The sequence below is a fragment of the Paramormyrops kingsleyae genome, chromosome 25, assembly GCF_048594095.1.
Source record: "Paramormyrops kingsleyae isolate MSU_618 chromosome 25, PKINGS_0.4, whole genome shotgun sequence".
Lineage (NCBI taxonomy): Eukaryota > Metazoa > Chordata > Actinopteri > Osteoglossiformes > Mormyridae > Paramormyrops > Paramormyrops kingsleyae.
Genome location: NC_132821.1, coordinates 27,022,235 through 27,034,275, shown reverse-complemented (window position 1 = coordinate 27,034,275; position 12,041 = coordinate 27,022,235). Strand labels below are relative to the sequence as shown.

The window sequence follows — 12,041 nt, the reverse complement described above, 5'->3', positions numbered from 1 at the left end:
TGCCGTATTATAGCCCCACCTTAGGGAATACTTAGCGCTGCTCTTCTGCTAATAAATAAATAAAATAACAAGCAAAACAGAAAGTAGGCTATAGAAACAAAAACACAGCATTGCCTTACGCGCATTCAGCACCCAAAAGCCCAATCACGGAAAATGCAATGTAGGCTAATCTAGGTGGTCATGTAAAATATATGTATATATATATATATATATAGGCTACATATATATATATATATATATATATATAGTATAATTACTACCGGTCACTCACAAACGACCAGAACACACCAAGGAAAATATTCTTTCAAACAGTCAAGTACTGTACATATATACTATAGCCTACATAAAAACTATCAGCTACATAGGCTGCATTATGTTTTACTTACAGAAATGATAAATGATCAGTAATCATTTATATTTTTCACTGTCCTACCCAACCACAAGTGTCTACCTTGGGAACTCAGCCTCTGGATACAGTGGTTTTAACGTACTACTTTAATGTATAAGCACAACGACGTGCCAGTTTTTGTGTTAAATCCATCTAAAGAAATTTGTACTGCAAATATAGGGGCCTTTAACAGTTAAACTAATGGTATTGCAGTATTGCTGATAATCTAGTGGTGTTGCTATATCGCTATTGTATAAACCAACAAATACATTAATTTTTTTATAACGGAGGGGGTTCGAAAAAGTGAGCTGCTAATTAACATAAGACCAGCCCTCACTAAAGTGCCATGTTGCTACAATACAGACACTGGGGTGGGGGGCGGGGATGAGGGGGCATCTCCTTCAGTACATAATGAAATTGGAGTTAAAATTGGAATTGAAACTGTATTATACAAAACTAATTATTTTAATCTAATTGCCACATTTGATAGCCAATAATAATACTCCTGGTAGCCCAGTGTATGGGGACATGTTTCAGTCAAATGTGAAATGGCAATGTTTATGCATTTTTGTGTCAATGTGTTCATTCATTACACTTTCTTAGAAAACACTGTTTTTCAACGCACCATTAACAGCTTAGAATTTCCCACTGTACCCACTGAAGCTATTCTATGTTCTATGAAACCTGCCCAACTATGTACCCTTCTTATTAACGGAATAGCAGCTACGCCACTACTAGGACTGAATTTCATTCATAAGTTTATTCGTCCTTATCGGTATTTACTTCAGTTATAGTTCATGTTACTATCAAATTTACTATCTTGCAATGAAATTATGCGCGTGGTACACTCTATTTCTTGCAAATACCAAAAATGACAATTACGTTTACGTCAATACGGAATGTGTAATTTATAATTCGACAGATACTTCCTCGTTACACCCTGCACGCCGTTTTTATGCATTGAAAGAGAACGAGCGAGAGAATGCGAGAGCGAGGAGGGGAACTATCGCGAGAGTTCTCGCGAGAATACATTTCAAAACTGGCGCGGTTCGTCAAAACACTTTGGAAATACAGACCGTTTGCTTAGTCAACCAGAAGTAAGACTTCTCGGTAAATATTGCATGGTTTTTCGTCATTCCATTATTGATACTCGGTTTGTAACGTATTGTGGATTTGTAATATACGTGTTTATCCTTTATGTTGCACATTTTTTTGTTCTAAATTTCGCGAAGACGTTGGCCGTTAACTATATACTTGCTGGCTGTGGAGTTGGGTAACCATTTACTAGTACTGTTCGTTGTAATATGATTTTCAGTATTTCAGAGTAAATCGTTTGGCGTTAAGCTAATTTCGCGTGTACCCATTTAAATATGCATATTTACTACTTGATTGATGCTGTCCTGTTAATTTACACCGCTTTTTTTTTTGTCTGTGTCTAGTTGTTTCCTCTGATCGTATTTGTGACGATAATACGGTTTTAATACGTTGCTCTTTGGTTGTTTAACCAGGCACGGAAACTTTGACAGTATTATCTGTTCGTGACGCGATTCAAACTCCCAGAGGGGAAGATGACGGCCGACGCGGAGCTAGAGATTAAGGAGGCGTTTCTGAGGGCGCAGAAAAGCCACAGCAATAAAGCCAAACTCGTGGTCGCTTTGAAGAACAGATACAACAAGGTGATCCACTCTGTCATCCACTATTTAATAAGCAGGGCTGCCAACTCTCATGCATCTGGCGTATCTAATCTGTGTTATTTATCTATGTTATTCCATTATACACCTAAAATTTGTTACATCAAAAGCGTTGGGGTAGCTTGCCAATCGTACAGATTATTTTCATGGTAATAAAACTTACATACATTGTATGTGTGTGGAGAATTGTCTGAAATTGAAAATCTCACGCCAAGCAGCTGACAACGTTAGCAACCCTGAATATGGCTACTTGAATTTTACATTGATTATACTAGTATTCCTTCTGTCCATCAATTTTCTATACCCGCGTGTCCAATACATGATCTCAGGGGTCTCGACCTTGTTACTTGTTATTCGTAATCGTTAATTTTAATAAAACGGCGATTAGGTTTACCCTGAGAAAAATGTTAAGCTTTTATTTTCCTTTCAGCTTGAGGACAAAACCCTCTTCCACGAGCAGTTTGTTCATTACCTGAAGTATGCCATGATTGTCTACAAAAGAGAACCTGCCGTCGAGAACGTTATTGAATTTGTGGCCAAGTTTGCTACAAGTTTTGAGGTTCCGGTGGACAATGAGGCCGAGGAGGATGATGAAGAGGAGGAAGAAAATATTTTTTTAAATTTTCTGTTTAATTTTCTGCTGAAGGTATTGAAAGATCTCTATAATGTAAACTTTGGAAATTAGATGTAACATTTTATATGCATTTTTAGTACTTTCCTTATAGCTGACAATGACCTCATACTTGCCTTTCAGTCTCACAATGCCAACAGCCATGGGGTGCGCTTTCGTGTTTGTCATCTCATTAACAAACTGCTGGGGAGCATGGCTGAGAATGCCCAGATTGACGACGACCTCTTCGATCGCATACACGAGGCGATGTTGATCCGAGTAACTGACAAATTCCCCAACGTCAGAATCCAGGCTGCTCTGGCCATGGCACGATTGCAGGAGCCTGAGAATGAAGAATGTCCCACTATAAAAGGTAGCTCTAAGCAACTTTAGCTTGCGGCCAGGTGGCTGTGAAGTGCAACAATAACACTGTCTGATAAAAGCACTGAAAGAAGCACCTGTTCGCCCTGTTAGCTGAATCATTGCATTTAGACTCATTTTATAGAGAGCATGTGATTGCTGCAAATGGTAGACATGTACCTTTATTTTTTACAGTTTTCATGTGCCGCCTTTATACTCATCTAAGTGTTGTTTTCATTTTTTTCCAAAGCCTACATCATGATTCTTGACAATGACACTAACCCTGAAGTGAGACGGGCGGTGCTTTCTTGCATAGCTCCTTGTGCTCAGACCCTTGCCAAAATTCTGCGGCGAACCAGAGACGTGAAGGAGGCCGTGAGAAAGCTGGCGTTCCAGGTAGTTCTTCCAGATGACCATCATATGGAGCGATCCCTTTGAAAACCATATGAGCGACTGCATCTTTATTTCAAAATACCTTTGCCATAGGTCCTTGCTGAAAAGGTGCACGTAAGAGCTCTGTCCATCGCACAGCGAGTCAATCTCCTGCGGCAGGGGCTTAACGATGTGTCAGGTAGAGTTAATTATCTTTTTTTCTCATTTAGGTTGTGCAAAATACGCTGTATACTTCGAGCATTTTCTTGTCTCTTAGTATATCATACAGTAAGTTAGATTGGAATAATTAACAACAAGGCTGGGTGATATATCACTAAAATATTTCATCATGATTATGAACATTCATATCGTCATCAATATGAGTATAGTGGTATAGCTAGAACATTAGTTTTTTGCATAATTAAGTTGTAATGCACTATTTTAAAATTAATTCCATCAAAGTATGAGTGTTGTTGGCTTAATGTATTGTTATACAAACCTTATGTTTTCTTTATTAACCCCCCCCCTCCCCCCCCCCCCCCCCCCCAAAAAAAAAAGAGAGGTATGAACCAAACTGCAGCTCAAAAATCAAGGTCTGAACCGAGCTGTGGATTTGGAGAGTCATTATACCCCTAGTGGTCATAGAATTTTCACTAGGTAGAATCTGACCCATCATCCTCAGTGGGAAGTGGAGAATCAGACGTGACCTGGCTGTGTGTCGTGCTGGTGGCTCTTGTTTGCAGAAGCGGTGAAGGAGGTCGTGCAGCAGAAGCTGCTGCCGGCCTGGCTCCGGCTTCTGCAGGGCGACGTGCTGGAGCTGCTGCACAGGCTGGATGTGGAGGACTGTCCCGAGGTGGCCGTTTCAGCCCTCAACTGCATCTTCAGTCTGTCGTCACCTGGAGACCTGATGCAGGGCCGCATCAACCTTGACAACAGGTATTGACAGTTAGGTCTACATCAGTGTTTCCCAATCCAGTCCTTGGGGACTGCCAGACAGTCCATGTTTTTGCTCCCAAGCCAAAATGTGGACTGTCTGGCAGAGAGCAAAAATGTGGTCTGCAGTAACTTCTGTCTTCTATAGCTCTCGCCTTGTATTATGAAGATGCCTTCCCGGATCACGAACTGCTAAGAAATTTGTGACTCTTATTAGTATTTGTCTAAACATTGCCTTTTATCATTCTTTTAATATAATGCATTAATATAAAATATTTTACATGACAATGATTCCTACCCTCCCCCAATCCTTCACTTTCAAAGGGTTTGTGTCTAATTAATTATAGTTTGAGTAGGAGTTATAATATAAAAGCAGGCACAAATTTGGTAAGTTATGCTAATATTCACCCAAGCCTAATTAATTTCTAGTTTTTTGGTTAATTAAACATATTGTTTCAGGAAACTGATGCCAGTGGAAACGCTCACTTGTGAGAACGTTCTGTACTGGAGGGCGCTGTGTGAATTCACCAAGTCCAAAGGAGACGAGGGGGAGGAGATGCTGGAGCAGCTGCTCCCTGAGGCCGCCATCTTTGCAGAATACCTTTATGGGTAAACACTTTTATGTCATTTGGATTCAGTTTATTGAAAAATGACTAGTAAGCAGCAATAATAATGAGACACTAGCGTCCCCTTTTTGGAATTTTCCAAGCAGGGATCCAAAATGTGGCATGTCTTGTAAAGGGACAGTTTCTTGCAGATAGATTTGCAGCTCATGTATGTTAAACTGATGCACCAACATTGTTTCAGGTACTTGAAGAGCATCCCGATGCTGAGTGAAGAAAACAGGGCGAATTTTTCCCAGGTAGAGGTGGTCATGACAAAGGAGTTCATAGGTCAGCAGCTGATCATGTTAGTGGGCTGCCTGGATACAGCTGAAGAAGGTGGAAGGTGAGATTAATGCCCCCCCCCCCCCATTTTGTTTTGGGTACTGATACAAAAATTTTGAGCACTTTATTGTAGGAGTGCATGATTTTATTATATTAACGATTATAATATTGTTAGAAAGTATTGTACTGCTGTGCACAATCAGTTGCATTATACATATATCTAAAGTTGTTTTGTCAGCCAAATATGTTTCGACACACCAATAAACCGATAATGGCAAACAGCAGGTAGTTCCTAGGATTTCTTCCTCTCTCCCTTCTGCGCCCTCAGCCCCAACATGCAACGCACAGCACGCTGCACAGTCCTTATATGGCAATGTAGCGGCATGGAAGACATGGAGGAGTTGATCTCTAAAAAGAGTTGGACATCAGTAATATGGAACTTGGTTGGATTTTCCCAAACCAACACGATTACTGTTCAGTAACTTGCAAAATAGTCTTAAAAACCAATATGAAAGAATCGTGATAAGATTGTGAATCGTGATTCCGCCTGAAAAGAATGGGGAATTTTTCCCATATCACCCACTAACTTTATTGGTATATAGTGAGAGTGTAATATAATACTATATGATGACTGTGAATTGTGATTATGTTCCAGGAAGAGGGTGATGGCTGTGTTGCAGGAGATGCTTGTCCTACCAAACACTCCCACCTCTCTTGTGTCTCTGCTGGTGGAAAAGCTGGTCACTGTCCTTAACGATGATGAGAAAAGGATACAAGTTGTAAGTTAAATTTTATTTAATCCGGTGACATTTCTTCTAATGGCGAATAAACTGATTTACATTTTTTGTGTGTATACAAAAAAAAAATAGGTTGCAGAAATAATCTCTGATGTTCGTGAACCAATTGTGCCAGTCAGTAGTGCTGTTGATGAAAACGAAATCAGGAGAAGGCAAGTTAGGGTGAGTATCTTACATTTATATTCTTCTTGCCAGAAACGATCAAAATAAAACATCCTGCTGTAATTTGTGATGTTTTTATGGTGGTACTGGTTATAACCATTATTTCATCAGTATCATTGCATGTAACTAACTTCTAAAATGAACTGTCATTCACAAACAATGAATGTAAGGCTGAATACATGATTAGTGTTTTTTTTCCCTTCACATCAATTAGCTTGCAGAGGTCAAGGTTAAGATTTTTGAAGCCAAACAGGCACTTGAGGAATGCATTGCTTCTCAAGAATTCAGCCGCGCTTCAGAACTGAAGGATTCAATCACTGAGCTAGAAAACCTGAAGAATCAGCTAATGAAAGAAGCAGAGCTGCCAGAGGTGAAAGAAGTTCGCGTGGAGAAGGTAAACCTAACAACACGTGGCCTTTTTTTGTTCTTTCAATTGCTGAGACCATTTATGTATTTTCCTTGGTGTGTTTCTGCAGGATTCTGAACTATTCTTGAATACTAATTTAAAGTTTTAGCCCTCATTAATGCTACAAGAGGTCAAGAGGAGATGGCAAATCATAATTCTCAAAAAGACTGACATGTAACCACAAACCACTAAAACTTAAAAAAAGTTTATTCTCTTGGATGGGATTAAAATGTTAGCAGCTAGTTGTGGAAAAATGCTGCGCTTCAGTTTTATGGCAGTCATTCGGCAGCCTTTTAAAACCTTAGTGCACTTTGGAGAATGCACACAAATGCAGTGCTTTCAGACGAATTGCCGGAGAATTAATCACCTATATTGTACTATATTGTTGGAAGGAAATGCGTACATTGGCTGCAGCTTTCTTGATACTGTGCTGTACTTGGTGTTAAATGAAGGCATTTCCACATGCATGGATTTGACAAACAAAGCTGAGTCACCTTGTCCCATCTTCAGTGACCTTTTTGCTTATAGCGTCTGCTTTCAGAACATGAAGTGTATTCCTCTCTGACTTTAGGATATGAGCAGGAATCCGAAAGAAATATGAAGGTTACAGTCTCAGAGTTTCTTTAAACACTACAGATGTTAATACTGTCTATACTACACAATAATGTCTACACTAGTACGTAGCTGAAATGGAAGTCTGGAAATTAACAGTATTATTTTGTCCCTTTTTAAGAATGACCCAGAGACCTTGTTGAAATGCCTGACAATGTGTGCTGAGCTCCTGAAGCAGATGTCAATTAAGAAAGGCATTGGGCCCACAATGAATGGCATCCTTGAATCCTTGGTATGTCTGGTGCTTTGAGGGATTGAGGGGATCTCTATACTTATTCAGCCAGCTAAGAATAAAAGATGAAAATCATATATACTGCTTATGTATTTTGAATATATCATAATATTAATATTGTATTTCAAGTTTTCAATTGCTGTCACTTGTAACGTGCATTTGTAAAGAAGTCTAAGTCCCATATGAATGATTGGGCTTATGCACTAAAAAATGGATCCATCTTACATTTGTTGTTCTAGATCTTGCCAGGCATTGCCTGCGCCTCTTCTGCAGTGCGCAACATGGCTGTTATCTGCCTGGGAACCTGTGCTCTCCACAGCAAGGATCTTGCGAATCGGCATCTGGTCCTTCTGCTGCAGGTATAGCGAAAATATACACACAAGTAAATGAAGGTTTCGTGAAATTGGATTTTTTTTCTTCTTCACCTCATTTTGATTTAAAAGAAACATTTGCGATTCACCCCCCAGATCGCGCAGCTGGATGAGCCAAAGATCAGAATAAGTGCTCTGAGAGCTGTAATCGACCAACTGCTGCTCAATGGCCTGGAGATAGTCAGGCAAAAGTCCCCTCGTACCCCAGCAGACGATTCTGGTTCTGAAGACGGTGATGCTGAAAAAGAAAAAACGGGGGATGATGTGAAAGAAAGCGATGATGAGCAAGACACAATCCAGAGCATTCTCCTGATGTTCTCTGAGTTTCTTGACAGCGAGGTATTTCATGTTACTATGAATTGCTTTTGTATAAGGGTATAATGCTGTGATATAAACATTCCACAATTTGGTGTCGTCCCCCCCCCCCCAATCGGGTGTAGCTGCTTAAGCTCTCATTGTCACTAATGTTAACTAAATTCAAATCACTTTATTTATCCCCATGGGATGATTAGAAAAGTCATTTTTCGTTTCTCAATTTACACTAACACATGTAAATCACAAAATTATTATTCTGTTTAAAGTTAGGGCAAGCTGTATATTTTGTGAATATTATGCATTACTTGGACTGCAATTGTCTCATACCATTTCATCCATCATTTTCAGTTCGGTACACAATGAAATTAAGTGAATAAAAGTATTCAATAAGCAGAATGCATTCACAAGTAGATGCAGATGTTCAAAATGGAAAATATTAAGCTAATTATGGTTAATGCAGTCATAATCACCTTTTTTTGGAACATTTTGGTTTCCCAATAAAGAACAGTAATGCTGAAGAGTGTAGTTAATAGACCAATACTGTCGACTATTATCCCACATCTCCACAAATATGCAATCGCACTAGATGGTAGAGAGCATGGGATTCAGAGAGGATTTAGTTCATTATGATTATGCTGAGACCCTGAATAGGACAAGCAGGTATAGAAAATGGATGGATAGACTGACGTTCATTTTTCAATCTATTTTACATAGACCTATTTATGTGTACAGTTTGCAAATAACCTAACAGATGCTTTTATTTAGCACCAAACTGTGAATCCAAACCCGCAACACGTACCGAACTGTGAATTTTGTGTGATGTTACTCCCTGACTTGTTGAGCCATGTTGATTTCTTGTTTTATTATTATTTCTATTATTAAGATACCAGAGCTCAGAACAGAGGCTGCAGAAGGTCTGGCCAAACTCATGTATTGTGGAAGGCTCTCCAGCATGAAGCTTCTGTCCCGGCTCGTCCTCCTGTGGTACAACCCTGTCACCGAGGATGACACCCGTCTTCGTCACTGCCTGGGGGTCTTTTTCCAGGTGTACTCCCGTGATAGCAGGTAGGGGCTAATCTCTGCACATGAGCTGAATATGCTTGGAGCAGTAATATTAGGTGTGCTGAACTTCAAACTGCATTTTTATTATTCATTAGATCCCATCAAGAGTGCCTTGAGGAAAGTTTCCTGCCAACTTTGCAGACTCTGTTAAATGCTCCTGCCACATCACCCTTAGCTGAAGTGGACGTCTCGAATGTAGCCGAACTTTTCATTGAACTGACGAGACCCAGTGCTTTAATTAATCCCAACAGAAGCTCTAATTTTCAAGTGAGTCCTTAGACAGTCTCATTAATGATTTAATAGCGTTCGTTTTGACATGCCAAAATGTCTGAGATGTAGATGAATGCTGTTCATTTAAATGATGTGCTGTAGCCGTAGGGACTGAGGTATTGTCAGATTGCTTTGTCTTCATCCCAACATTTTTTTTTCCCCCCCCCCTCATCTCAAGGATATCTCGGTCCATGACTGCTTGGCAGTCCGTCTCTGCAATGAAATTTTGAAGGACCCCACCGCACCTGAGGGGCGGTTATATGCAAAGTGTCTTACCACTCTGGAGCTGAGCACGGAGGACTGCACGTCAAAGAAGGACCTGCAGCTGCTTCTGGATGAAGTCTGCCAGGTTATAGCTCTGCATTAATGGTCTCATTAAATGTACTTAATTTAGTTTTGACAGGTCAGTTCAATTTGAATTTGGTGTATTTATGCATTTGCATTTGATTTACAACTTGTTTCCCATTCCTCTGTATAGAACGTAAAGGACAAAGTATGTCTGAGGGCAATTGAAAAAGTCATATGCCAACTTAATGGAGGATCTAAGGGCAAGACTTCAGTGACTCAGGATGAGCTGTCCAAAGTTCACACACCAGATGACACCAATCAAGGTTATATCTCATTTCAGTTTTCTGTGTATATTAGTCGTGGCAAAATTATTTAGCTGAAAAATCCTTTAATATGCCTACTAATGAGCATAATACTCCTGTCAAAGTATTTTGTCTAGTATGTGGAAAAGGAAAAAAGTAGCAGTGATTCACCATTGTGTTGAGCAGCAGTATTTTTTCCTTTTGTAAGCTAAGCAAAGGTTTAACGCTTCATACAGTCCTTGCAGAGGCTGAAAATTGTGAAGAGGAAACAAAGTCCACTAAACGACCAAAAAGAGGTATGGATTTTATTGTAGATGTTAAATATTTCTTCCTTGAGCCATTTAGGCTATATAGAGGAAAATTGAGACAATGTTTTTTTTAAAAAAAAAACTGATCCGTTCCATGGTCTGCAAAAATATTTGATACATAAGTTTCTTGAAAGATTATTGTCCTTTATTTACAGAGCTCTTGTTAGGTTGTTTTATAATGTATATTTCAGCCTTTTAATTATTGCCAGTTGTAAATAATATTAACATAAGATTAAGCATAGTACACTTAAACATTTGGTTTAAGAATCCTGTAACCCTGGGTGAAAAGCCATGACCCACAGTTTTTAAATTTGTGGACGATTCTATTTTAGGACGACGGACTACCACTGCCAAAACAGCAAAGAAAGGAAGTAACGTGAAGGAGACATCGGACAGGTTTGGCTGCTCTGCATTTAGTCTTTCTAGTCATATTTAGGCTACAATTTAAAAATGTAATAATGATTAATTGCCCAGTCAGCCCAGCTATAATCAAACTTTAATTTCAACTGATTTCGGCTTCCAAATTCAGCATCATCACGAAAACAAGAAAACGATTGTCCTGTTATAAATTGAGTGCAGCCCTTTCCATCTCCTTTATATTTGCTTCTCACTTGCATTATATTTCAAGTTAAGTCTAAGTGGATTTACTTTAAGTTTAATAAATGCATATTTCCAGATAGACCAAAGTAATATTACTTATAATTTTTGCCATAATGAAGCAGCTCTACTGCAGAGTGTTATCAGGTGGTGTGTGTGTGTGTGAAGTTATGCTTGCAAAACAGAATAGCTTGTTCTTGTGTGCTCTACATTTCCAGTGATGGGGAGAAGATACCAGAGGCAGCTGCAGCCCCCCGGGCATCTCGTCGGGCAAAGATGGCAGCAATGGAAAAAACCAAAATGGACCTAAGCGTCCTGATGAACAGAGAAGCAAACTGATATCTAGAGTGAAAGATGCCATTATGTTTTATACATCCTTCAAGTTTAATAAAGAGTGCTCATTTTAACACAATTCAGTAATGATTTTTGAGAAGCTTATTTTACTAGTTTTTTTTTATTTTTTATACAAGTTTCTATTAAAGGTGTGTATAAAACATGTCATTCAGAACAAATCATTGCATGTGGTAAATTACATAATATATTTTAATGCAAATTTAATCTCCCCATAAGGTTGCATTAGAATTGGAGAATGAGCACAGCTGAAACAGCAGCCCAGTTCTGGATTTGATAGATTGACTCAATATTCAATCTTACTGAATGTTCTGTGGAAGAATTGCATTGAACCTGTAATCACATCTTTCCATGTATTAAACTGTCCTTGAAGTAAACTAATTTCACTTCAAATAAAATTTCATTTTAATGTGCGGTATATGGTAACACCAATTTTTAAAAAACACTTTCCAGACTAAACCTGTGTACAATAGAAATCGGTTGCATATTTAGGCCTAATTGTGTCTTAATAGTTGAATACAGCATTTTTTTAAAAAGTCTTGTATTTTCTTGTGGTTTTCCCATTTAAGATCTTTGAGACTTTACTGGGGTACATTTAAGGCCATGTCTTGGATGCTGTTGATGAATTTAATGACATTTCAGTAAAACCCAATGCACACTGAGAATGCAGAGTTTTATTTATACGTCATTTGCGTTCCTTGGACACCATTAAATTTAAAGGATTCAG

The 12,041-nt window shown here is 38.9% G+C and overlaps 1 protein-coding gene across 3 annotated transcripts; it reads left to right on the top strand.

Annotated features, from left to right (window-relative positions):
* The first annotated feature begins 1,391 nt into the window (after positions 1–1,391).
* Positions 1,392–11,732, top strand: ncapg (non-SMC condensin I complex, subunit G). Of its 3 annotated transcripts, none has more exons than XM_023799201.2 (22): positions 1,392–1,498; positions 1,897–2,064; positions 2,510–2,725; positions 2,834–3,062; positions 3,300–3,445; positions 3,536–3,620; positions 4,165–4,357; positions 4,814–4,963; positions 5,162–5,302; positions 5,897–6,020; positions 6,111–6,200; positions 6,415–6,594; positions 7,340–7,450; positions 7,690–7,809; positions 7,918–8,160; positions 9,020–9,201; positions 9,294–9,465; positions 9,647–9,817; positions 9,947–10,079; positions 10,295–10,354; positions 10,699–10,762; positions 11,182–11,732. In XM_023799201.2, exons 2-22 carry the CDS (start codon positions 1,957–1,959, stop codon positions 11,300–11,302), a joined length of 3,039 nt encoding a protein of 1,012 aa, XP_023654969.2. In that variant the 5' UTR covers positions 1,392–1,498; positions 1,897–1,956; the 3' UTR covers positions 11,303–11,732. The 3 variants fall into 3 exon arrangements, with proteins under 3 accessions (XP_023654969.2, XP_072563853.1, XP_023654970.2); XM_023799202.2 differs by having other exon boundaries at positions 1,429–1,485; XM_072707752.1 differs by lacking the exon at positions 10,699–10,762.
* Positions 11,733–12,041: the final 309 nt, after the last annotated feature.

Bases quoted from the DNA above. Each gene is read 5' to 3' on its own strand.
- ncapg (XM_023799201.2), top strand. From the start codon at position 1,957: ATGACGGCCGACGCGGAGCTAGAGATTAAGGAGGCGTTTCTGAGGGCG. The intron at 3,063-3,299 runs GTAGCTCTAAGC...TTTTTTCCAAAG, and splicing joins AGAATGTCCCACTATAAAAG to CCTACATCATGATTCTTGAC. The intron at 9,818-9,946 runs GTTATAGCTCTG...TCCTCTGTATAG, and splicing joins TTCTGGATGAAGTCTGCCAG to AACGTAAAGGACAAAGTATG.